The 23,377-nt window shown below is 65.2% G+C and overlaps 5 protein-coding genes across 6 annotated transcripts; 3 read left to right on the plus strand and 2 right to left on the minus strand.

Moving 5' to 3' along the window:
- Positions 1-800: 800 nt before the first annotated feature.
- Positions 801-6,209, minus strand: WNT1 (Wnt family member 1). The gene is made up of 4 exons (NM_001396681.1): positions 5,301-6,209; positions 2,703-2,956; positions 1,677-1,942; positions 801-1,325 (listed from the first exon to the last, which is right to left on the minus strand). Exons 1-4 carry the CDS (start codon positions 5,396-5,398, stop codon positions 837-839), a joined length of 1,107 nt encoding a protein of 368 aa, NP_001383610.1. The 5' UTR covers positions 5,399-6,209; the 3' UTR covers positions 801-836.
- A 1,174-nt stretch (positions 6,210-7,383) lies between these two features.
- ARF3 (ADP ribosylation factor 3) lies at positions 7,384-11,791 on the plus strand. The gene is made up of 5 exons (XM_015273181.4): positions 7,384-7,443; positions 8,096-8,269; positions 9,205-9,315; positions 9,912-10,036; positions 10,641-11,791. Exons 2-5 carry the CDS (start codon positions 8,122-8,124, stop codon positions 10,800-10,802), a joined length of 546 nt encoding a protein of 181 aa, XP_015128667.2. The 5' UTR covers positions 7,384-7,443; positions 8,096-8,121; the 3' UTR covers positions 10,803-11,791.
- Positions 11,792-13,386: 1,595 nt separating this feature from the next.
- Positions 13,387-15,833, plus strand: FKBP11 (FK506 binding protein 11). Its single transcript, XM_025145686.3, has 6 exons — positions 13,387-13,540; positions 14,098-14,163; positions 14,641-14,728; positions 14,808-14,841; positions 15,449-15,519; positions 15,596-15,833. Exons 1-6 carry the CDS (start codon positions 13,415-13,417, stop codon positions 15,811-15,813), a joined length of 603 nt encoding a protein of 200 aa, XP_025001454.2. The 5' UTR covers positions 13,387-13,414; the 3' UTR covers positions 15,814-15,833.
- A 55-nt stretch (positions 15,834-15,888) lies between these two features.
- On the minus strand, positions 15,889-19,075 carry CCDC65 (coiled-coil domain containing 65). 2 transcript variants are annotated; one of them, XM_046904965.1, is made up of 9 exons: positions 19,024-19,075; positions 18,679-18,815; positions 18,431-18,598; positions 18,191-18,360; positions 17,395-17,533; positions 17,076-17,273; positions 16,778-16,996; positions 16,523-16,675; positions 15,889-16,369 (listed from the first exon to the last, which is right to left on the minus strand). In XM_046904965.1, the coding sequence occupies exons 2-9, from the start codon at positions 18,811-18,813 to the stop codon at positions 16,031-16,033; spliced, it is 1,521 nt and encodes a 506-aa protein (XP_046760921.1). In that variant the 5' UTR covers positions 18,814-18,815; positions 19,024-19,075; the 3' UTR covers positions 15,889-16,030. The 2 variants fall into 2 exon arrangements, with proteins under 2 accessions (XP_046760921.1, XP_040510736.1); XM_040654802.2 differs by lacking the exon at positions 18,679-18,815.
- A 211-nt stretch (positions 19,076-19,286) lies between these two features.
- RND1 (Rho family GTPase 1) lies at positions 19,287-23,070 on the plus strand. Its single transcript, XM_015273180.4, has 5 exons — positions 19,287-19,464; positions 19,541-19,628; positions 20,852-20,961; positions 21,221-21,355; positions 22,305-23,070. The coding sequence occupies exons 1-5, from the start codon at positions 19,345-19,347 to the stop codon at positions 22,548-22,550; spliced, it is 699 nt and encodes a 232-aa protein (XP_015128666.3). The 5' UTR covers positions 19,287-19,344; the 3' UTR covers positions 22,551-23,070.
- Positions 23,071-23,377: the final 307 nt, after the last annotated feature.

The raw sequence follows: 23,377 nt of genomic DNA on the forward strand, positions 1-23,377 counted from the left end.
GGACCCCCATAAGGCAAAGAGACCCCCAAACAGGGAAGAATGGGACCCCCGTGAGGCAAAGAGTGGGGATTTCCACGGGGCAAAGAGTGGGACCCCCAAAAGGCAAAAAGTGGGGACCCCCAAAGGGTGAAGAGTGGGGGCTTCCATGGGGCAAAGGATGAGATCCCCAAAGAGCAAAGAATGGGCCCCCCAAAGGGCGAAGAGTGGGGACTCCATGGGGCAAGGATTGGGATGCCCTAAAGGCAAAGAGTGGGGACCCCCAAAGGGCGAAGAGTGGGGGCTCCCATGGGGCAAAGATTGGGATGCCCAAAGAGTGAAGAGTGGGGACCCCCAAAGAGTGAAGAGTGGGGACCACCAAAGGGCAAAGATTGGGATGCCCAAAGAGTGAAGAGCAGGGACCCCAAAAGGCTGTAGAGGGGGGACCCCCAAAGGGCGAAGAGTCGGACTCCCATGGGGCAAAGATTGCGATGCCCAAAGGCGAAGAGTGGGGACCTCCAAAGGGCAAAGAGTGGGACCCCCAAAGAGCGAAGAATGGGACCCCCACGGGGCAAAGACTGCGGACCCCCAAAGGGCGAAGAGTGGCACCCCCACAGAGCAAAGAGTGGGGACCCCCCCCCCCCCCCTCCCCAATAAATACTTTATTTACAGCGGCACCAAACCCTGGGGGGGGCCTCCTTCCCTCCACACCCCCCCCCCGACCCCCGCAGCACCACCCACAGCTCCACGCACCCCCCCAACTGGCTGCACGGGCACACACGGACCCCCACCCCCCCCTCACCCCCATCTTTATCCCCACCCCCACCCCCCCCACCCTCCAGCGCAGCTCCACGCGGCCCTCACAGACACTCGTGCAGCACCTGTGTGTTGGTGCAGTTGAGGCAGCTGACGTGGCAGCACCAATGGAAGGTGCAGTTGCAGCGCTCGGTGACGCGTTGGGTGCGCGTACGGAACCCCCTCCCGCAGCACAGCAGCTCACAGCCATCCAACCCCGGGGAGGAGCTGTTGCACGCCCGCCCCGCCGTCCCCGCCGTCCCCATCTTCCCGCTGTAGGTGCAGAAATTGGGCGACTTCTCGAAGTAAACCAAATCGTGGGGCGAGGGGGGTTTGTGGGCCGGGTTTTCGGGTTCCAGGTGGTGCAGCTCGACCCTCGAGGCTCGGTTGCTGCCTTTGTTGCCGTAGATGACCCTCGAGGCGCCGTCGAAGCGGTCTTTGAGGACGTCGCCCACGGCGCGGAAGGTGGGCAGGCGCATCCAGCAGGTGCGCACGGTGCAGGAGCCCGACATGCCGTGGCATTTGCACTCCTGGCGCATCTCCGAGAAGACCGTCTGCAACGGGAGGGTGAAGGGGGGGGGGTCGGGGGGGGAGTCAGGAAGGGGTGGGGGGGGGGGAAACCCCGACACAGAGTCGCCCACCCCGTGGGTACCGCGTGGAGATGGGTGATGCTGAGCGCGCACGGAGCTCAGCCGGAGCGCTGCTTCCTCTGTGCTTCGCGCTGCGTGCAATGGGGGGACGTGGGGGGCCCCATGGGGTGAGGTGGGGGTCCCCATGGCCATACCCAACCCCACCCCACACAAACAGCCAGGCTGCACCCCCCCCCCCCCCATAGCCGTGCCCATCTCTGGGTCCCCCCATGGCCGTACCCAACCACGGGACCCCCAACCCCCCCCGGCCCTCACCATGCGCCCGGCCTCGTTGTTGTGTAGGTTCATCAGGAAGCGCAGATCTCGGCCCTTCTCGCTGGAATCCACAAATTCCCTCCCGAAGAGCCTCCCGAAATCGATGTTATCACTGCAGCCCCCCCAGTGCCAATCGGGCCCCCCCGGGCCGCGCCGGCGGTAATCGCAGGTGCACGATTCGATGGAGCCCTCGGAGCAGGACCGGGCCACCGAGTGCGTCACGCCGGCGCTGGTGATGGCGAAGATGAACGCCGTCTCCCGGCACCCTGCGGGGCGAAGAGGGGGGGCTCAGAGCACTGCCGGGACCCCCAGAGCCGCCAGGCCTATGGGGGGGGGGGGGGTCACTGAGGGGACCCCCAGGATTGTGGCCATGGGGAAACCTTTATGGGGACCCCTCCAGGATTGCGCTTTTGGGGCAGCCGATATGGGGACCCCCAGGATTGTGCCCATGGGGAAACCTTTACAGTGACCCCCAGGATTATGCCCAGGGGGGAAACCTCTATGGGGACCCCTCCAGGATTGTGCCCAGGGGGAGACTTCAGTGGGGACCCCTCCAGGATTGCACCCATTGGGAAACCTTTCTGGGGATCCCCAGGATTGTATCCAGGGGGAGACTTCAATGGGGACCCCCAGCATTGTTCCCATGGGGAATCCTCTGTGGGGACCCCCAGGATTGTTCCCATGGGGAATCCTCTGTGGGGACCCCCAGGATTGTGCCCATGGGGAAACCTCTATGGGGACCCCCAGCATTGTTCCCATGGGGAAACCTCTGTGGGGACCCCCAGAATTGTTCCCATGGGGAATCCTCTGTGGGGACCCCCAGAATTGTTCCCATGGGGAAACCTCTGTGGGGACCCCCAGAATTGTTCCCATGGGAAAACCTCTGTGGAGACCCCCAGCATTGTTCCCATGGGGAAACCTCTATGGGGACCCCCCGCACCGTACCCACGCGCCATCCGCTCCGGGTACCCCCACTGCTCCCAACCCCACAGGACGGCCCCCGATGGGTCCCCCTCCGGCCCTCACCCCTGTTAACGATCTTGCCAAAGATGTTGGGGCCCTGAGACGTGGGGCAGTTCCAGCGGCGGTTGCGGAACTGCCATTGGCACTCCCGGACGGCGCTCTGCAGCCCGGCGCTGACGCTGTGCAGGATGCCGGGGTTCTGTCGGATCAGACGCCTCTGTTTGCGGCTCAGCAGCTGCAGGCCGGGCTCCAGAACCAACTGCACGCTGCCCGAATCCGTCAGCAGGTTGGTGGATGAGGCCACGTTGATGATGCCCCTACGGAGCGGGAATGGGGCAGTGCTGGGGGATGGGGGGAAGGGGGGACGGCCGCCCGGGGCTGAGCGCACCGGGGGTGGGGTGGGGGGTGATGGGGAAGGGGGGGGCGCTCGGCGGTCAGACACCCAGTGCCCATTTCCCAGTGCCCAGCCCCTATTAACCACTACCCCTTTCCCAGTCCCATTTCCCATTTCCCACTTCCCATTTCCCAGTGCCCAGCCCCTATTAACTACTACCCCTTTCCCAGTCCCAGTTCTCATTTCCCACTTCCCACTTCCCATTTCCCAGTGCCCAGCCCCTATTACCCAGTTCCTATTTCCCATTTCCCAGCTCCCACTTCCCATTTCCCATTTCCCATTTCCCAGTGCCCAGCCCCTATTACCCAGTACCCACTTCCCACTTCCCATTTCCCTGTTCCCACTCCCCATTCCCATATCCCATTTCCCACTTCCCACTGCCCATTTCCCATTACCCGATACCCAGCGCTCAATAGCTGTTCCCCATTAGGATTCCCAGTACCCTTTGCCCCGTTCCCACACCCCATATCCCCATGCCTTATATTCCCTTTCCACGTCCCACTCCCCAGTTCCCATTCTCCAGTGCCCATTTCCCATACCCATATCCCAGTGCCCATATCCCATACCTCAGTGCCCATATCCCATATCTCAGTGCCCATATCCCATATCTCAGTGCCCATATCCCACACCCCACACCCCATAGCCCATACCCCAAATCCCACATCCCAGTGCCCACACTCCATACCCCATACCCCACATCTCATATCCCATATCTCAGTGCCTATATCCCATACCCCACAGCCCATAACCTATACCCCATATCCCATATCCCAGTGCCCTTATCTTACATCCCAGTGTCCATACCCCATATCACACACCTCATATCCCATACCCCATATCCCATATCACAGTGCCCATATCTTACGTCCCAGTGCCCATACCCCATACCCCACATCTCACATCCCATATCCCAGTGCCTATACCCCATATCCCAGTGCCCATATCCCATATCCCATTGCCCATACCCCACATCTCATATCCCATATCCCATACCCCACACCTCATATCCCAGTGCCCATACCCCACACCCCATACCCCATATTTCAGTGCCCATATCCCATATCTCAGTGCCCATACCCCATACCCCGTATCCCAGTGCCCATATCCCATACTCCACACCCCACATCCCATATCTCAGTGCCTATATCCTATATCCCATACCCAATACCCCATAGCCCATACCCCATATCCCGTATCCCGTATCCCGGTGCCCATACCCCATATCCCAGTGCCCATATCCCATACCCCACACTCCATACCCCAAACCCCATATCCCATATCTCAGTGCCCATACCCCACACCCCATACCCCACACCCCATATCCCATACCCAATACCCCCTACCCCATACCCAATACCCCATACCCCATATCTCATATCCCATATCCCATATCACAGTGCCCATATCCCATACCCCTCACCCCACACCCCATACCCCATATCCTATACCCCATATCCCAGTGCCCGTACCCCATACCCCACACCCCATACCCCATTTCTCATACCCCATATCCCAGTGCCTATACCCCACACCCCATACCCCATATCCCATATCCCAGTGCCTATATCCCATACCCAATATCCCATATCCCATATGTCACATCCCATATCCCAGTGCCTATACCCCATACCCAATACCCCATATCCCATATCCCATATCCCAGTGCCTATACCCCATACCCCATATCCCATACCCAATATCCCATACCCCATATGTCACGTCCCACACCCCACATCCCATACCCCATGTCCCATATCCCTTATCCCATACCCCATGTCCCATATCCCCTATCCCATACCCCATATCCTATACCCCACACCCCATATCCCCTATCCCATACCCCATATCCCATACCACATATCCCATATCCCATACCCCATACCCCACACCCCATATCCCATATCCCATATCCCATACCCCATATCCCATACCCCGTATCCCACACCCCATATCCCATACCCCGTATCCCACACCCCATATCCCATACCCCATGTCCCATATCCCCTATCCCATACCCCATATCCTATACCCCACACCCCATATCCCCTATCCCATACCCCATATCCCATACCACATATCCCATATCCCATATCCCATACCCCATACCCCATACCCCACACCCCATATCCCATATCCCATACCCCATATCCCATACCCCATATCCCATACCCCGTATCCCACACCCCATATCCCATACCCCATGTCCCATATCCCCTATCCCATATCCCATACCCCATACCCACACCCCCCCCCAGCCCCGCACTCACCACCACCTCCCGCTGTTGTTCACCGCCCGCGCGGTGCCGCGGAGCGCCGAGAGCGCGCAGAGGGCGCGGAGCGCGAGGAGCAGCGCGGGGCCGCGCATGGTGCGGTGCGGTGCGGTGCGGTGCGGTGCTGCGCCCCGACGGTCCCGCACCGCTCCCGCACCGCTCCCGCACTGCGCGCCCGAACGGCGCCCGCCGCCCTATTTATGGCCACGCGGAGCCCCCGGCCCGGCCGTTGACATCCACGCGTGTTTCCGTTCGCGCGTGGTTCGGGCGGGGCGGGGCGGCACCGACCCCGGGGCCGCGGTGGGGGCTGCGGCGGTGCGCGACGTCGGGGCTGCGGTGCGGGGTCGGATTGGGGTCGGGGCGCGGGGTCGGGGTTGGGGGGCGCTGCTCGGCTGTGTGCGGTGCGCGACGTCGGGGCCGGCGGTCCCGTTTGGGTGCGGTGCGGTGCGGTTCGGTTCGGTTGGACGGGTGGGACGGCGGCGCTGCGCTGCGGTGCGGTTCGGCGGCGGGTGATGCGGGGCTGTTCTTATAGGGGCGGTGCGCGGGGTCCCCACGGCCCCATAACAATGGGGAGCGGCGGTGCCGAGCACCTCTTCTTATGGGGCGGACGGAGCGGCGGCGCCGGGGCTGTCCGTCACGGAACGGATTAACCCCGCGGGTGGGTGCGGGACGGCCCTATACCGGCTGACCCCCCCCGCCCCTTCCCCACTCTTAACCCCCCCCCTCTACCCGCACTGAAAGCCCCCGCACCGCACCGGGAGAAAGGGAGGCGGTGGGGTTTGCGGGGCGGGGGGGGAGCAGTGCGGGATGGAGGAGTGCGGGATGGGGGGGGGGGGTCGGTGTTAAAGGGGGGGGGGTCGGTTTAAAGTGAGGCGGGGGGTCGGTGTCGGACCGGGTTGGGATGGAGAGGGGGAGAGGGGGGGAGGGGAGAGCCGACTTTGGGGTGAAGGGGGGGGGGTTGGAGATGCGGGGGGGGGGGGGGGGTTAATCCCCCCGGTGCGGTTTCCTCGGCTCAATCATGCGGAGGGGGGGATTAACCCCGCTTGGTGACACTCGTAATGAAAGGTGGGACAAAGGTGGTCGGGGGGGGGGGGGGGGAGAGAGACCCCCCCCCACCTCGCCGTGGCGCTGCGGGGGCTCCCGGGGACCGTCGGGGGGCGGGGGGGGACGGCGTTCGCCGCCCCCCCCCGCCCCCCGACGGTCCCCGGGAGCCCCCGCAGCGCTGGAAATGGGACCCCCCCCCCCCACCTCGCGTGACCCCCCCCCGGTTCAGGTGCCCCCGATCGGGCGGTGGTCGAACCGAACGTCGGACGCGCCCTCTGAGCCGCCGCCCCGTCGGGGCTCCCGGGGGTTGAGGTCAGCGGCCGCGGGGAGGGCTCCGGGATGCGGCCCCGCCCGGAGCTGTGCCACCAACACAGTCATTCATGGGGGGGGGGGGCAGGGGGGGTTTACCCCCCCACACCCCCCCCCCTCGGTTAAACCGCTGCGAGGTTTCACGCTGTGTTCCCCCCCCCCCCCTCCCCGACGGCAGCACCGACGGTGTGCACTGTTAAGGATGGGGGGGGGAAGGGGGGGTGTCCCGGTGCGCCCCCCCCCCCTCCGTTTCCCCCCCCCGTTATCCCGCATTATCCCGCACCGAACCGAAGCGGGACAGTGTGGGGGAATAAAGTTCGAGTCCCGCCCCCTTCCCCCCCCCCCACCCCGACGGGACCGACGGACATTAAGATGGGGGGGACGGACGGACACAGCGGGACAACCGCGGATCACCGCAGCACCGGGACGGCCCCCCCCGCACCAACAGCCGCACCGGGGGGGGGCCGCATAACCGCCCCCCCATCCCGTCCCTTCTGCCCCCCCCCCGCCCCGCTGCAGCCGTTGCCATAGTAACGGCGCTGTGCCCCCCCCCCCCCCCTCCCTCCCCAAAGCCCCCCCAGCTCTACACCGCCCCCCCCACCGCCCCCCAACCCCGCGCGCCCCCGGAGCGATGCGGGGATGGATGCGGTGCGCGGGGGGGGGGATGGGGAGGGGGGGGAGCTCTCGCGAGATCGGCGCGTTCAGGGCCTCCGCTTCCGGCGGGGGGGGGGACAGCGGTGCAGAGTCAGCTGCGGGGGGGGCACCACCGGCACCGGCAGCGGCACAGGTGCGGGGGGGGCACCGCGCAGCGGGGGGGGGGGATGCTGTGATCGACGGGGGGGGGGGAAGGGGGGGATCCGCATCGGATCGGCGCGATGTGGGGGCGGGGGGGGGGAGAGCGGTACCGGAGGGGGGGACACGAAGCGGGGGGGGCAAACGGGGGGTGCGGGGGCGATGCGGGATGCGGGGGGGTTGGGGGGGGTTGGAAGCGCGGGGGGGTTTGGGGATGCGCTGCGCGGGGGCGGTGAGGGGGGAGGGGGGGGGGTCCGTGTGGTTGTGGGGGTGGGGGGGGGTGGCAAATGTGGAGGGGGCGGTGTGGGTTCCCCGAAGGGGGGGGGGGGGGGCAGTGCGGGGTGGGAATCCCCCGCTTTGTGCGGGGGGGGGGGCGTGAGGAGGGGGGGAGGGGGGGCAACCATCCCTCAGTGCCACTTTATGGGGGGGCATTGCAATGGGGGGGGGGGCACCCCCAGCACGATCCCCCCCCCACCCCCCCATAGGTTCCCACCCCCCCCATCCCCACCATAGGGCCCCCCACGTCCCGCAGGCTGTGTGTGTGTGTGTGTGTATGTGGGGGTGGGGGATCCCCTCAACCCCCCACCCCCCCCCCGCCACGTCACCCCCCCCCACGCCCCCTCTCCCCCCCCCCGCCCCCCCCATAGGATTGGGCTGCGGTTGAGCCGTCACCATGGGCAACATCTTCGGCAACCTCCTGAAGAGCCTCATAGGCAAGAAGGAGATGCGCATCCTCATGGTGGGGTTGGACGCCGCCGGCAAAACCACCATCCTCTACAAGCTGAAACTGGGGGAGATCGTCACCACCATCCCCACCATCGGTAACTTCGGGGGGGGGAACCCCCCGACCCCCCCCCGCATCCACCCGCCTCCGTTCTGCTGTTCTTGTGGGGTTTCGCCGCCCCCCCCCCACTCCCTGTGCTCCGGTTTCCCATTCAGGGATGCTATGGGTTCTCCTGCATCGCTTTCCCCTTTAAGGAGCTGTGCTGTTGGTGCCCCCCCCCATCCCTCAGTTCCCCCACTGAGGGTCTGTGATTTCAGTGCCCCCCCGTGCCTCAGTTTCCCCATTCCTATAAGGTATCGATCCCCCCCTGTGCCTCAGTTTCCCCTTTAAGGACCTGTAACCATTGGTGCCCCCCCCCCACTGAGGGTCTGTGCTTTCAGTGCCCCCCCATGCCTCCGTTTCCCCCTTCCTATGGGATATTGGTGCCCCCCCCCCAGTGCCTCAGTTTCCCCATTCCTATAGGGTATCGATGCCCCCCTGTGCCTCAGTTTCCCCTTTAAGGAGCTGTGCTGTTGGTGCTCCCCCCCCCATGCCTCAGTTCCCCCACTGAGGGTCTGTGCTTTCAGTGCCCCCCCCGTGCCTCAGTTTCCCCATTCTTATGGGGTGTCAGTGCTTCCTTAGGCTTCAGTTTCCCCACTGGGGGGTTGTGTTGTCAGTGCCCCCCCTGTGCCTCAGTTTCCCATCAAGGGATGCCATGGGTTCTCGTGCCTCGCTTTCCCCTTTAAGGACCTGTGCCATTGGTGCCCCCCCCCCCCCGTGCCTCAGTTTCCCCTTTAAGGACCTGTGCCGTTGGTGCCCTCCCAATGCCTCAGTTTCCCTTTTCCTATGGGATATCAGTGCTTTCTTAGGCTTCAGTTTCCCCACTGGGGGGTTGTGTTGTCAGTGCCCCCCCGTGCCTCAGTTTCCCCGTTCCTATGGGGTATCGGTGCCCCCCCCATGCCTCACCTCCCCGTCCCCCATCGCTCCCCATAGGGTTCAACGTGGAGACGGTGGAATATAAGAACATCAGCTTCACGGTGTGGGACGTGGGCGGGCAGGACAAGATCCGACCCCTCTGGAGGCATTACTTCCAGAACACACAGGGTAGGAAGGGGGGGGGCGTGGGGGGAGGGTTATGGGGGCATGGAGACATTGGGACATGGATGTGGGGATATGGGGGCATGGGGATATGGGGTTATGGGAACACAGGGATGTGGGATGGGGGGGCATGGGGGCATAGAGTTGTGGGTATATGGGGACGTGGTGATACAGGGATGTGGGGAAACAGGGATGTGGGGTTGGGGGGCAACCCACATCCTCCCTGTATGGAGATATAGGGACAGAGGGCCATGGGGACATGGATGTGGGGATATGGGGGCATGGGGGTGTGGGATGGGGGGATATGGGGGCATAGAGGTGTGGGTATATGGGGACATGGTGACATAGGGACGTGTGTACATGAAGGCACGGCACAGGGATGTGGGGTTATGGGGACGGAGGGATGTGGGGATGTGGGGATATATGGGGATATATGGGGATGTGGGGATATATGGGGATATATGGGGACGCAGGACCATAAGGACGTGGGCAGACGCTGCCATGAGGATACAGGGGTGTGAGGACGTGGTGATGGGGATGGAGCCCCCCACGTCCCCCCCCCCCCACGTCCCACCCCCCGCGCTGACCTCAGTGCCCCCCAGGGCTGATCTTCGTGGTGGACAGCAACGACCGGGAGCGCGTGAATGAGGCGCGGGAGGAGCTGATGCGGATGTTGGCAGAGGACGAACTGCGGGACGCCGTGCTGTTGGTGTTCGCCAACAAACAGGTGGGGGGGGAGGGGGTCCTGGGGGGGGGGGGTTGGGGGCTGCAGACCCCGTGGGGCGCTGTGTGGGTCCCTGCGGTATTGGGGTCGGAGGTCCCATAGCGCTGTGCCCGTCCTGGGGGCGTCAGGGATGGCGGCGACCCCACAACCGGATCCCATCCCCGTGTCAGCCCCCCAACCGATGCCCACCCCCACCTCAGCCCCCCAACCACCCCATCGGCCCCACAAACAGTTGCCGTCCCACATCAGCCTCCCTCCCTCCTGATGCCCATCCCCACATCAGCCCCCCAACCACCCCCACATCGGCCCCCCAACCAATGCCCACCCTCATGTCAACCCCACAACCATTGCCCACCCCCACCTCAGCCCCACTCCTGGCGCCATCCCCCACCTCAGCCCCCCAACCACCCCCACCTCAGCCCCACTCTTTGTGCCCACCCCCACATTTCCCCCCAACCAACACCCACCCCCCCCTCAGCCCCCCTCCCATCACCCCCCCTCCCACCACCCCCCATCCCCCACCCCACCTCACCCCGCCCACCCCATTCTCACCCCCTTACCCACCCCCCACCGGCACTCCCCCCAACCCCCCCTTATCCCCCCCCAGGACCTCCCCAACGCAATGAACGCAGCTGAGATCACGGACAAACTGGGGCTGCACTCCCTGCGCCACCGCAATTGGTACATCCAGGCCACGTGCGCCACCAGCGGGGATGGGCTCTACGAGGGGCTCGACTGGTTGGCCAACCAACTCAAGAACAAGAAGTGAGCGGTGGGGACCCCCCCTCCACCCCTCACAGCCCCCCCCCTTCAGCCCGGAGACCCCCCCCCCCCCTTTTTCCCACCCCATTGGGGTTTGTGCTTTATTATTATTATTATTTGTGGGGTTGGGGGTTTTTTTTGGCCTTTTTTGGGGTTTTCTTCGGTGTCCCCCCCCCCTTTCGCGCCCCCCCCCACCCCTTTTGCCCCCCCCCCCCCTCGGATTTTGTGTGTGCGTGCGTGGAAATATATCTATATATAAAGTTATTGGGGGGGGGGGGGGCGGAGCTATGGGGGGGGTGGGGCTGTGTTGGTGCTGCCTTGGGGGGGGGGGGGGCATATGGGGCGCCCCATCTCTGTACCCCCCCGCGTGTCTCTGCACCCCCATCCCATGGACCAAATGTGGGGCAGTGGGGGGGCATTGGGACCACCCCCACCCTTAACAATCTCTCCCAGCCTCGTATGGCCCCCCCTCCCCTCCCCCCCCAACCCTGGGGGTCCCACACAGCCCCCCCCCCCCATCCCATGGACCAAATATGGGTCAGTGAGTGAGGGGGGGGGGAGGGGGGGCAATGGGACCACCACTGCTCCTTCAACCCTCTCCCACCCCACATCTCTGCCCCCCCCCCCCCCCCCACATTCCGGGGGTCCCACACATCCCCCCCTCCCCCCCCCCGCATCACTTTGAGGCCGGACTCCCCCCATAGTGTGACCCCTCCCCCCCTTTTGGAACAGGGAGGGGCACAGGAACCCCTCCCCCCAACCCCTTCCAGCATAGTGATTGTACACCCACACCCCACAAAGATGGACCCCCCCGTGCCCCCCCGTTGCCCCCAGCCCTATATTTATGCCCCTGGTCTGTGCTTGGTGTGAAGTGTCGCAGCTCTGCCCCATCCGGGGGGGATGTGTGTAACCCCCCCCCCCCCTCACCCCACACCGGTGACCCCCCCCGGTCGTCCCCCCCTCCCCCCCCATTGGATATTAAACATGTTTTATGTAGTGCTGCCCCACGGCTCTTCTTTGCATGCCCCCCCCTCCCCGCTATGGGGTGGGATGTGGGGAGGACAGCGGTGATGGACGGCTCTGAGGGGGGGGTTTAATTAGAAAGGGCTTAACGGGGCTGAGAAGGGAGGGAGGGGGGGGTGAGGGGGGGTCCCACTTCCCAGGGCTGTCTTTGAGGGAATATGGGCTGAAACGGAAAATCCCATTAGTGCTAATCCCACTGAGCCCCCCCCCCATCCCCCCTCCCCCTCCCCAGAGCGTGGGACCAACATTGGGCACCACCCCCCCCGGTGCCCCCCCCCCCCCATGGGGCTCAGCACCAGCCATGGCACCGGGCCCTATAGGGCTGCTATGGACCCACACAGCACCCCTATAGATCCCCTACAGCACCCCTATAGCACCCCTATGGACCCCCTTCAGCACCCCCTATACCTTCCCTGCAGCTTCTCTATATATCCCCTATAGATCCTCTACAGCACCCCGATAGTGTCCCTACAGGCTCCTATAGCATCCCTATGGACCTCCTACAGCACCCCCATAGCACCCCTATAGATCGTCCTATAGCACCTCTAGTGTCCCTTCAGCACCCCATAGATCCCCTGAAGAACCCCTATAGATCCCCTACAGCACCCTATAGCATCCTTATAGGCTCCCATAGCATCCCCAAGGACCCCCTATAGCACCCCCATAGCCCACTATAGATCTCCCATAGCATCCCTACAGTGTCCCTGCAGCACACCTACAGGACCCCATAGCACCCCTATAGATCCCCTACAACGCCTCTATGGCACTCCTATGTGCCCCTACAGCACTTTATGGCATCCCTATAGGCCCTTATAGCACCCTATAGAACCCCTACAGCAGCCCATATAGACCCCCTATAGCATCCCTACAGCACCTCTATAGTACCCTATAGATCCCCTATAGCACCTCTATGGCATCCCATAGGCCCCTATAGCACCCCTATGGACCCTATGGGGTGCTGTGGGATTGCTGTAGGGGTGCGAGGGGCATCTATAGGGATGTATAGGGATCTATAGGGGTGCTGTAGGGGAGCTATAGGGATCTATAGGGGTGCTATAGGGGTGCTGTAAGGAGGTCTATATGGGGTGCTGTATGGGGTTGATGGAGTGCTATAGGGGTGCCATAGGGGGGCCTATAGGGGTGCTGAAGGGGGTCCGTATGGGTGCTGGACGGCTTCTAAGGGGGTTCTATGGGACGCTGTAGGGAACCTATGGGATCCTATAGGGGCCCATAGGGGCGATACGGGGCTCCGTAGCGGCGCTGTAGGGCCATAAAGGCGCCCCGAACGTTCGGAGCTGCGGGCGATGCTGAGCGGGGGGGGCGGACCGGACCCGGGGTTGGGGGGGGGGGGCGGGGGGGAACACCGGGACGCCGCTTTCCCCGGGCTTTGCTGCCGCCTGCCGGCACCGAACCGAGCGGCACCGGGACACCGCCGCGAGGGGATCCCCGGAACCGGAGGGGGGGGGGGGGGGGAACCCCAGGGAGGGCGGGGGGGGCGGGGCTGTGGGGCGGGAGGCGGTACCGTAGGGGGGGTGGGGGTGTGCCCGGCTCTACGGGGCGGTCCCGTTCCCGGTCCCGGTCCCGCTCGCCCCGGCCATGCCGTCCCCCGTTGCTCTGTTGCTGCTCTTCGCTCTGCTGCCGCCGTCCCCCCCCCCGCTTCACGCCGCCGCCACCGGGAGTGAAAGCGAAAGCGGAAACCGGGGGGTGCGGGTGGAGACCATCGTGAGCACCGCCGGCACCGGGAACCGGGAGGAGGGGGGGGGTACGGGGGGATGGGGGGGGGAACTGAGGCGGGGGGCCGCGGGGGGGGCCCGGCTGTACGGGGAATGGGCGACCGGGGGGGATATGGAGGCACCGGGGGGGATATGGGGGCACCGGGGGGCACCGTCGGTACCGGGAGAGGGGGAGAGTGAGGCGGCACCGGGGGGGTCCCGGTTGTACCGGGGAGGAGGACGGGGGCAGCGGGGAATGAATGGGGGGCAGCGGAGGGTTCCGTCTGTACGGGACCCCGGGGGGGGGGGGGCAGTGGGAGCACCGGGGGGGGTCAATGTTATATGGGGGAATTGGGGATGGGGGGCAGCGGGGGGGGGGCGGTGGGAGCACCGGGGGGGGCGTCGGCGGTGCGCACCGGGAGGATGGAACGGGGGGGGTCCCGGTGCGTTCCCGCACCCCACGTGGCACTGGGATTTGGCGGAGGGGTTGTGGGGCCGTTTGGGGTTTGTGGGGTCCCCCCCGTAATCATCCCCCCCCCTTTGCCCCCCCTCCCCCCCCGGTTTCAGGTGGCCGCCCCCGAGGGCTGCGTGGAGCGGTCGGCGCTGGGGGATACGGTGCACATCCACTACACTGTGCGTGCGGGGCGGTGCGGGGCGGAGGAACACGTCAGCACTGCGCGGAGGGGGGGCGGTGTGGGGCGGTTATGGGGCGGGTGTGGGGCGGGGCCGGGAATGGAGCGGGACGGGAATCGGGAGCTGAGAGAGGGTGGGAATGGGACCGGTATGGGGATGGTGTGGGGACGGCAATGGGACCAGCATGGGGGTGGCACTGGGACCAGTATGGGGATGGTGTGGGGATGGCAATGGGATTGCAATGGGGGTGGCACTGGGACCAGTATGGGGGTGGCACTGGGACCAGTATGCAGACAGCACTGGGACCAGTTTGGGGGTGGTGTGGGGATGGCAATGGGATCAGCATGGGGCTGGCACTGGGACCAATATGGGGCTGGCACTGGGACCAGCATGGGGCTGGCACTGGCAGCAGCACAGGGCAGCCCCTCGGCAGTGCCGGCCCCACACGGCTCAGCCCCACGGCGCCGTACCCCATAGGGCAGCCTGGAGGATGGGCGCGTCATCGACACGTCGCTGAGCCGCGACCCCCTGCAGGTGGAGCTGGGCAAGAGGCAGGTGATCCCCGGTGAGCGCTGCTATGGGGTGGGGGCGCAGGGGGGGCTGTGGGGTCCGTCTGTCCCGCTCACCCCTCTGCTGTCACACAGGGCTGGAGCAGAGCCTGCTGGACATGTGTGTGGGGTAAGGAGCTGAGCGGGGTCGGGAAATGGCTGTGGGGTCAGCACGTGTGTGGGGACAGAATGGGGGGGGGGGGGTTGGGATGTGTGTGTGGGGTCAGCGCGTGTATGGGGTCGGGATGTGTGGGGTCAGCATGTGTGTGTGTGGGCCTGGGGCGTGTGTGTGGGGTCAGGGCACGTGTATGGGTCAGGATATGTGCAGGATCGGGACACATGTGGGGTCAGGACGTGTGTGGGGTCGTCATGTTTGAGGTCAGCATGTGTGTGTAGAGTCAGGGTGCTTGTGTAGGGTATCAGGATATGTGTGGGGTCAGGGCATGCGTGGGATTAGGACACATATGGGGTCAGGGTGTGTGTGGGGTCAGGATGTGTACAGGATCAGGACGTGTGTGGGGTCAGGATGTGTGTGGGGTCAGCATGTGTGGGGTCAGGGCATGTATGGGATTAGGACATATACGGGGTCAGGACACATACGGAATCAAGACGTGTGTGGGGTCAGGACATGGGGTCAGGACACACGTGGGGTCAGGACGCGTGGGCTCAGCACACCCCACGTTCCCATCGTCCCCACCTCCGTCCCCATGGATGCGCGTCACCCCTCCGCCCCACAGCGAGAAGCGCAGAGCCACCATCCCCCCCCACCTGGCGTACGGCAGACGCGGTTCTCCCCCCACCATCCCAGGTGAGCGCTGCCCCCTGGCGCCCCCCCACACCCCCCCACCCCCCCCTTATTCCCCATCTCCACCTCTGCCCTGCAGGCGATGCGGTGCTGCGCTTCGAGGTGCAGTTGGTGGCTCTGTCCCGTGCCGGCGGTTGGCGGCGGGCGCTGGACCGGCTGCTCCCATTGCTGTGCCTGGCGCTGCTGCCGGCTCTGCTGGGCCTCATCGGCTTCCATCTGTACCGCAAAGCCGGCGGCCCCAAAGCGTCCAAGAAGAGGCAGAAGGAGGAGAAGAGGAACAAAGCCAAAAAGAAATAAAGCTCCGCTCGGCGTCTGCAGCTGCGCTGCGTGCGGCTCCCATGGGGGAGTGGGGGTTCGACGCATCCCCCCCCCCCTCCCCACCCCCAGAATGGTTCGCGTGCTCCTATGAAGGGTCGGTGCTGTGCTGAGCTGAAGGCTCGGAGCAGAGAGAGCAGAGCTGGGCTCTGTGAGCAGCAATGCGACCTGGAGGCGTTGCGGGCGCAGCTCGGTTCCTTTATGGCCCCTCACGGCTTTGAGGCTCAGCCCTCAGCCCCACGGCGTGACCCACAGCGCCGCGCCGTGCCGGGGGGTCGTGGGGCTGCGGGGCGTCCCGGCTGCGTTGCAGGCAGGCTTTGGGCACGCGGCTCCCGTTGCTGACGTCCGGCAGCGCGTTGGCTTCGCTCAGCGCGTCGGCGTTCGCCGCCAGCCCGTCCAGGTAGCGCCGCAGCAGCGCCCGCAGCCGCCGGTTGCTGTGGGTCAGCGCTGCCCTCTGCTGCCCCGCCGCCACCTCCTCCAGCTTCGCTTTGTTGAAGCGCCGCCAGAAGCCTTCCAGCCCCACGTAGTCCAGCACGGCCTGGGCGGGAGGCACCGCTGGGGTCCCCGGGCTCCGTCCTCCCGTCCCCCGGCAGTACGGGGACCCCCGGGCTATGCACGCCCCAGCCAGGCGGTCCCCAGCGCCGCCTCCGCCCCCCCGACAGCACCCGGGACCCCCGTGCCGTCCCCTCACCCGTGCCAGGGGCTCAGTGGGTGCCTCTCTGAGGACCCTCTCGGCGTCGTCCCTCTCTCCTTCTGCCAACGAGGACGGGTAGAAGGGCAGCACCTTCTCCTCCTCGCTCTCCATCCTGCGGCACAGCTCAGCCAGACGCAGAACGCGCTCGGCCTGCGGGGATGAGGGCGGGGAGAGGGGGACGGTGACCCCCCCGGGTCACTGCGAGCCACATTTGCCACGCGGGGGTTCTGTGGGGTTGGGGTGGGGCCTCACCTTCCCCACGATTTTCCCCAGCGCTTTCAGGGCAGCGCCGCTCTGCGCTGTGAGCTCAGCCAGGCTGCGGTGGGCTTTGGCCCGGGCACGGCTCATCTCACTCTTCAGCTGCTGGAGCTGCCCCAGGGCTGCCTCCTTCTGCTCCCGCACGCGTCCGTTCTGCTCCTCGCCGGCACGGAGGTGAGCAGCCAGCCGGGCTTTGGCAGCCAAAACTGCGTCCTGGGGGGACACGCGGAGCGTGAGCAGCACGACGGGGTGGGCCCAGAGCCCCAACCCCAAACCTGCACCGGGCCACCACCTGCAGCTTCTGCAGCTTCTTCTCCTGCACCTCAACCTCCCGGGAGCTCTTCTCATCCTTCGCCTTCAGCGCCTCGAAGCTGAGCTTGCGGCGCTCGGTGGCCTCGGCGTAGCTCTGCATGGCGCAGTGGAACTGCTCCCACAGCCCCTCCAGCTTCCCGCTCAGCTGCAGGCGGGTGTACTGCTTCTCCTGCAGGCTCTGAGGGGGGGAAACAACGGCGGGGGTTCCCCTGCAGCGCCCCCTCCCCGCTGTGCGCTCTGCTCTGCAGCCCTGAGAGCTGAGATCCGGCGCGCCGCAGGGCCAGGCTGACTCCTCGCACCTTATTCTTGATCTCATCCCTCGTGCTCTGGAAATTCAGCGTGGCTTCGTGCTCCTCCCTGGCGTGGTTTTGCTCCACGGCCACCGCCACGTCCTGCAGGTAGCGGAGCTCTCGCTGGTGCCGCTCCACGATGCTCCTCCTTGGCAAACGCCGGGCAAAGGGGAGGGAAGGCGTGTTAAAAAAGGGAGCCCCGGTGGCCGGCAGGGTGCCCGCGAGCCAGCAGCGTGCCCTGCTGGCCAAGAGGGCCGACGGTTGCCTGGGGGCATTGCGGCCAGCAGGGCAGGGAGGTGCGCCCCGCTCTGCTCCATCCGCAGCACTGCGCAGACTGGGAAGTGCTGGGAGAGCCCCACGGGGGGCGCAGAGCTGTGGGGGGCTGAGAGCCCCGGGGGGAGGGAAGGGGAGAGGGGATCTCATCAGTTCTGACCGATATCTGAAGGGGGGGGTCAGGAGGATGGGGCCGGGCTCTACTTAGCACTGCCCAGCGCCAGCACAGGGAGCACCGGGCACTGAGCGGGACCCAGAAATCTCCGTAGAAACACATGGAAGAACTTCTGTCCTTCGAGCGTGCCAGCATCGGCGTGAGCTGCACAGAGAGGCGGCGGAGTCTCCTCCTCCAGAGGGATGCGACCCCCCCTGCATGTTTGCTATGCACCTCCTCTGCAAGGAGGTTGGGCTGGTGGGCTTCTGCAGCCCTTTCCAACCCCTACACCTCCACGAGCTGCGATGTGCTGAGGGCCCACGATGCGCAGCGGGTGCCACCACCATCCCCCCCCCCTCCCGCCCCCCCCCCCAATACCTCTCAGTCTCAAACTCCTCCTGCAGCTCCTCCAGCTGTGCTCTGTAGCCCTCCTCCATGCAGCGCAGGCGGCAGCGTTGGAGCTGCAGCAGACGGTCCACGTTCTGCAGGTGACCGCTCAGCGCCCGGCTGTGCTGCACTTCTGCCTCCTCCAGGTCCGTCACCAAGGACTGAAATAGGGCAGGGGGTCATGTGGGGGTCCCAATCCCTCCCCCCAATGGAAACAGCCCCCCCCCCCACCTCGATGACGCTGTCCTTGCTGTCCATCACCCGTGCAAAGGTTTGGCTGAGGATGGCCACGTCCTGCTGCAGCTCCTGGGCTTTGGCTTCACGCAGCACTGCACGCCATTGGCTGTGGAGTTTATGGAGGTTCAGGGCGGTGCTTTGCTGCTCCTGGGACAGCTTGTCCTGTGTGTGGGGGGGGGGGGAGTTATGAGCTGCGGGGACGGGCGGTGGGCAGCGAAACCACCCCCATCCCCTCAATGGACCTTCAGGAAACGGCTGAGCATCTCCCTCTTCCTCTTGGCTGCCTCCTCCTCGGCCAGTGCCTGGCCCTGCAGCAGCAGCAGCCCATCCTCCGCCGACGTGGGGGCTGCGGCTCGCTGCTGCCGCTTCACCGGCATGGCTGGGCATGGGGGACAGCGTGAGAGGGAGCGGGGGGGGTTAGGCCTCCGATGCCCCTCCAGGCCCCACGGCCCACCCACAGCCCCTCAACCTGGGACCCCCCCCAAAACCCTTCCTTTCGGGATCCGCCCCCGGCCTCCATCACACTCCCTGTGGCCCCACACGTTTCGTTGTCCCCCTCCCCGCATCCCGGTGCCGTTCGCGCCCACCCGACGCTCCTCTCCCCGCAGCCGGCGTCCCACCGGTCTCTTAGCAACCGCCACTTCCTGTCCGGGACCCAACTTCCGGTCTCCGAGCAACCGCAGGCACACGCGCGCCCCCTTGCGCTTGGAGGAGCGAGTGGGAGTGGCCGTGCTGCTTCACTATTGGTCGGGATTCCGGGATCCCCCGCGGTGATTGGCGGAAGGGCTCCGCTGTGGGCGTGGCCCTGCCGGCGGTGGGGGTATATAGAGGTAGTGCGGCGGCGGAGCGCGGGGTTGGCGGGTGGGTGCGTGGCGGTGGGGGGTTTCGTGCTGTTGGCTTCCGCCGCGATGCGGGAGCGGAGGCCGCCGGCGGCTGCACCGGCCCGGTGCAAACTGGTGCTGGTGGGGGACGTTCAGTGCGGGAAAACGGCGATGCTGCAAGTGCTGGCCAAGGACTGCTACCCTGAGGTGAGCCGGGGCCGGTACCGGGAGGGGGTACCGGGAGCAGCGGCTGCTGACGGTGTCGGTGTCGGTGCCGTTGCAGACGTACGTACCCACCGTGTTCGAGAACTACACGGCGTGTCTGAGCAGCGAGGAGCAGCGCGTGGAGCTGAGCCTATGGGACACCTCCGGTACCGGGGGGGGTTCGGTACCGGGGGGAGGGGGGTGGCTGATCCCGTTCCGGGGGGGGATGGGGCGGTTGTGGTATGCGGGAGGTGGATTTTGGGGAAGGCAATTTGGGGTCCTGGGAGTGGGGGGGCTTCGTGGAGAGCCCTGCGTTATGGGGGCTGCTGTGGGGTTTGGGGGGCTGCGGGGGGGGGTGGTAGAGGCAGCCCTGCGGTGGGGGGGGGGGGGCTCTATTTGGGGTGGGGGGGGTTGAGGGGGCAGGCGGTGAGACCCTTTTGGGGGGGGTGTCTCAGTGGGGGGGGGGGATGGAGTGGTTGGGGGGTACCCGTGGCTGATCCCCACTGCGGGCTGTGCTCAGTGCACCCCTCATCCCCCCACAACCCCCCCCAGATGCACGGCCTTCCCTCCTCCCTATGGGAATGGGGGTAACAGAGCATCATCTGCTGTCCCCCCCCACACACACACACACCCCAATGGGCGTCCCTGGAGGGTTGGGGATGGTGGGGGGGGGGGGACACCCAGGGCAGCCCTGCCCGGTGCTGCAGTGTCCCCCCCCCCAATCCGAAGGGGGGGTGGGGGGGTCCCCACCACCCTCCATCCCTGCGTTGCTATGGCGATGCGCTGGCGCAGCCTCTTTGCTATTCAGCACACGGAGTGTCTGCACTGCAAAACCCCTCCGAGGCCCTTTGGGGTCTGGGGAGGGGGCATTAAAATGACCCCCCCCCCCCCCCCCCCCCCACAGCCTCTCCCACCCCCACGCAGCCCCTCACTGACCCCATCTCCCACCCCCCAGGGACACCCCCCATGCTGTGCCCACAGTCCCATCCTCCGCACGACATTGGGGTCCCCCAGGGGACCCCATGGGGGGGGGGGGGGTGGTTATCAGCTCCCCACCTCCCACCCCCCTCCCCCCATACCTCCACCCCGGTTCCTCCTGCCCCCCCCCCCCACTTCCTGCTGTTGTAGGGCTGTTATATAAACACTGCAGAAGCCGTTTTGCTGCTGCTGCTCCATCAGATGCGATGGGGATTGGAATGTGGGGTGGGGGAGCATTGGGGGGGGGCTGCACTGCCCCCATAGCACATAGGGGGTGTTTTCCGGGGGCGGGGGGGGCATTCCCCCTATAGAACATAGGGCGCAGTGCTCCTTTGTGGGGCACCCCACTGCCTGGGGTCCTCCAGCCCCATTGGGGGGGTTGTATGGTGACCCCCTCCCCCATTTCTTTTAGGGTCCCCCTATTACGACAACGTGCGTCCCCTGTGCTACAGCGACTCCGATGCTGTTCTGCTCTGCTTCGATGTCAGCCGCCCCGAAACCTTGGACAGCGCATCCAAAAAGGTGGGGGGGTCCGGGGGGCACTCAGACCCCATATACCGTGTGAACATCTGCCCTCCATCCCCCACATCCCAGCAATTATGGGGTGGGTGGGAGGTGATCATGAAACAATTCCATGGAATTGGGGGTGCCCAGATTCTATGTGACAGCCAATAGGCCGGGGAGGGGGGGGGGGGGGGGGGGGGGGGGGGGGGGGGGGGGATGGGGAGGGGGTCTATTTTAGGGCCCCCCCACCCCACTGATGCCCCCTTTATCCCCATAGTGGAAGACAGAGATCCTGGATTACTGCCCCAACACGCGGCTGCTGCTCATCGGCTGCAAAACGGACCTGCGGACGGATCTGAGCACTGTGCTGGAGCTGTCCCACCAAAAGCAGGCGCCCATCTCCTATGAGCAGGTGGGGGGGGGGCGGTGCTGATGGCCATGAGGGGTTATGGGGGTTGGGGTTGGGGTTTGGGGGTGCTGGGGTGCTGGGTTATGGGGTTTGGGGGTGCTGGGGTGCTGGGTTATGGGGTTTGGGGTTGGGGGGGTTGGGGTGCTGGGTTATGGGGTTTTGGGATTGGGGGGGGTGTTTGGAGTGCAGGGTTGTGGTGGTGGCCATGCTGGGTTGTGGGGTTTGGGGCCAGGATGGGTTTTGGGGTGCAGGGTTGTGCTGATGGCCATGCTGGGTTATAGGGTTTGGGGTTGGGGTGCTGGGTTGGGGTGTTTTGGGGTGCTGGGTTGTGCTTATGGCCCTGTTGGGTTATGGGGTTTTGGAGTGCAGGGCTGTTCTGATGGCTGTGTTGGGTTATGGGGTCAGGGTGGGTTTTGGGCTGCAGGACTGTGCTGATGGCCTTGCTGGGTTATGGGATCGTGGAGTGCAGGGTTGTGTTGATGGCTCTGTTGGGTTATGGGGTTTTGGGACCAGGATGGGTTTTGGGGGGTGGGGCTGTGCTTATGGCCCTGCTGGGTTATGGAGCCAGGGTGGGTTTTGGGGTGCTGGGTTGTGCTGATGGTCATACTGGGTTATGGGGTTTTGGGCTGCAGGGCTGTGCTGATGGCCTTGCAAAGTTATGGGATTTTTGGGTCAAGGTGGGTTTTGAGGTGCTCCGTTGTGCCAATGGCTCTGCTGGGTTATGGAGTTTGGGGATCGGGATGGGTTTTGGACTGCAGGGCTGTGCTGATGGCCCTGCTGGGTTCTGGAGCCAGGATGGGTTTTTGGGGTGTAGGGCTGTGCTGATGGCCCTGTTGGGCTATGGGACTTTGGGGTCAGGGTGGGTTTTGGGGTGCAGGGCTGTGCTGACGGCCCTGTTGGGTTGTGGGGTTTTGGGGTGCAGGGCTGTGCTGACGGCCCCGTTGGGTTATAGGGTTGCGTGGCAGCCCGGCAGCTGGGAGCTGAGAGCTACTTGGAGTGCTCAGCCTTCACCTCAGAGAAGAGCGTGCACAGCATCTTCCGCACCGTGTCCAGCATCTGCCTGAGCAGAGCCCCCCCGCAGCCCCCCCAGAGTCCCCCCCGGGGTCTCTCCAAGCGCCTCCTCCATCTGCCCACCCGCTCTGAGCTCATCTCCTCCGCCTTCAAAAAGGAGAAGGCCAAAAGCTGCTCTGTCATGTGAAGGGGGGGGGGAGGTGTAAGGATGTGACCCCCCCCCCCCCCCCCCCCCCCACCTCACCAAACCGCCCCCAGGATGGGCCGGGGGGGCCAAACGAAGCCGCGGTGCCCACCCCCTCCCCCCCCCCCCCCCCCAATAAGGATGGGCTGCCTGCTGCCCTCCCATCACACTGCATCCCCCATCGGTGTGTGCTGGAGCCCAGGGCTGGGGGGCAGCCCCATAGAGCTGTGGGGTGGAATTCTGGGGGGGCGGGGGGGGCTCAGGGTGACCCCATATAGAAGGATCAGGCTGCTCCTCAGCCCGGAGGGACTCATCCTTTTCTTTGAATGCCCCATTGGTGTCCAGCTCTGCCCCATCCCTCATTTTGCTGCTTAACCCCAAGGGTGGGGGGTGGGGGAGGGGTCCTCCATAGCCCGAGTGGGGGTCTGGGGGGGGGGGGGGGGGTGGCTGTTTTATAGGCTGTCTTATGGGATGACGACTCAGTTCGATGTTCGGTGTTATTAAAAAGCTTTATTTATTATCAGAAATATAACTGCTGGCGTGCAGAGGGTGCCTGGTGCTGTGTTTGGGGGGGGATGAGGGGGGTCGCTCCTTGATGTAGGGCAGGGTTGTGTTGGGGGTGACCCCATAGGGAAGGGCAGACCCCCCATTGGGTGTTGTGGGGACTGAAGTCGGTGCCACAGCAGCAGTTCCCTCATCCCACCCCATCTGAACCTCACCCCATTGCAGGGAAGGTTTGGTTTCTACATGGAAGCAAAGAGAGACTCAGTGCTGAGCCTTCATGGGGAAGTGTTGGTGGGTTAAATGTGGTCTGTGGGCGTTCTCAGCTG

This window comes from Gallus gallus, chromosome 34, assembly GCF_016699485.2.
Source record: "Gallus gallus isolate bGalGal1 chromosome 34, bGalGal1.mat.broiler.GRCg7b, whole genome shotgun sequence".
In the NCBI taxonomy this organism is placed as follows: domain Eukaryota; kingdom Metazoa; phylum Chordata; class Aves; order Galliformes; family Phasianidae; genus Gallus; species Gallus gallus.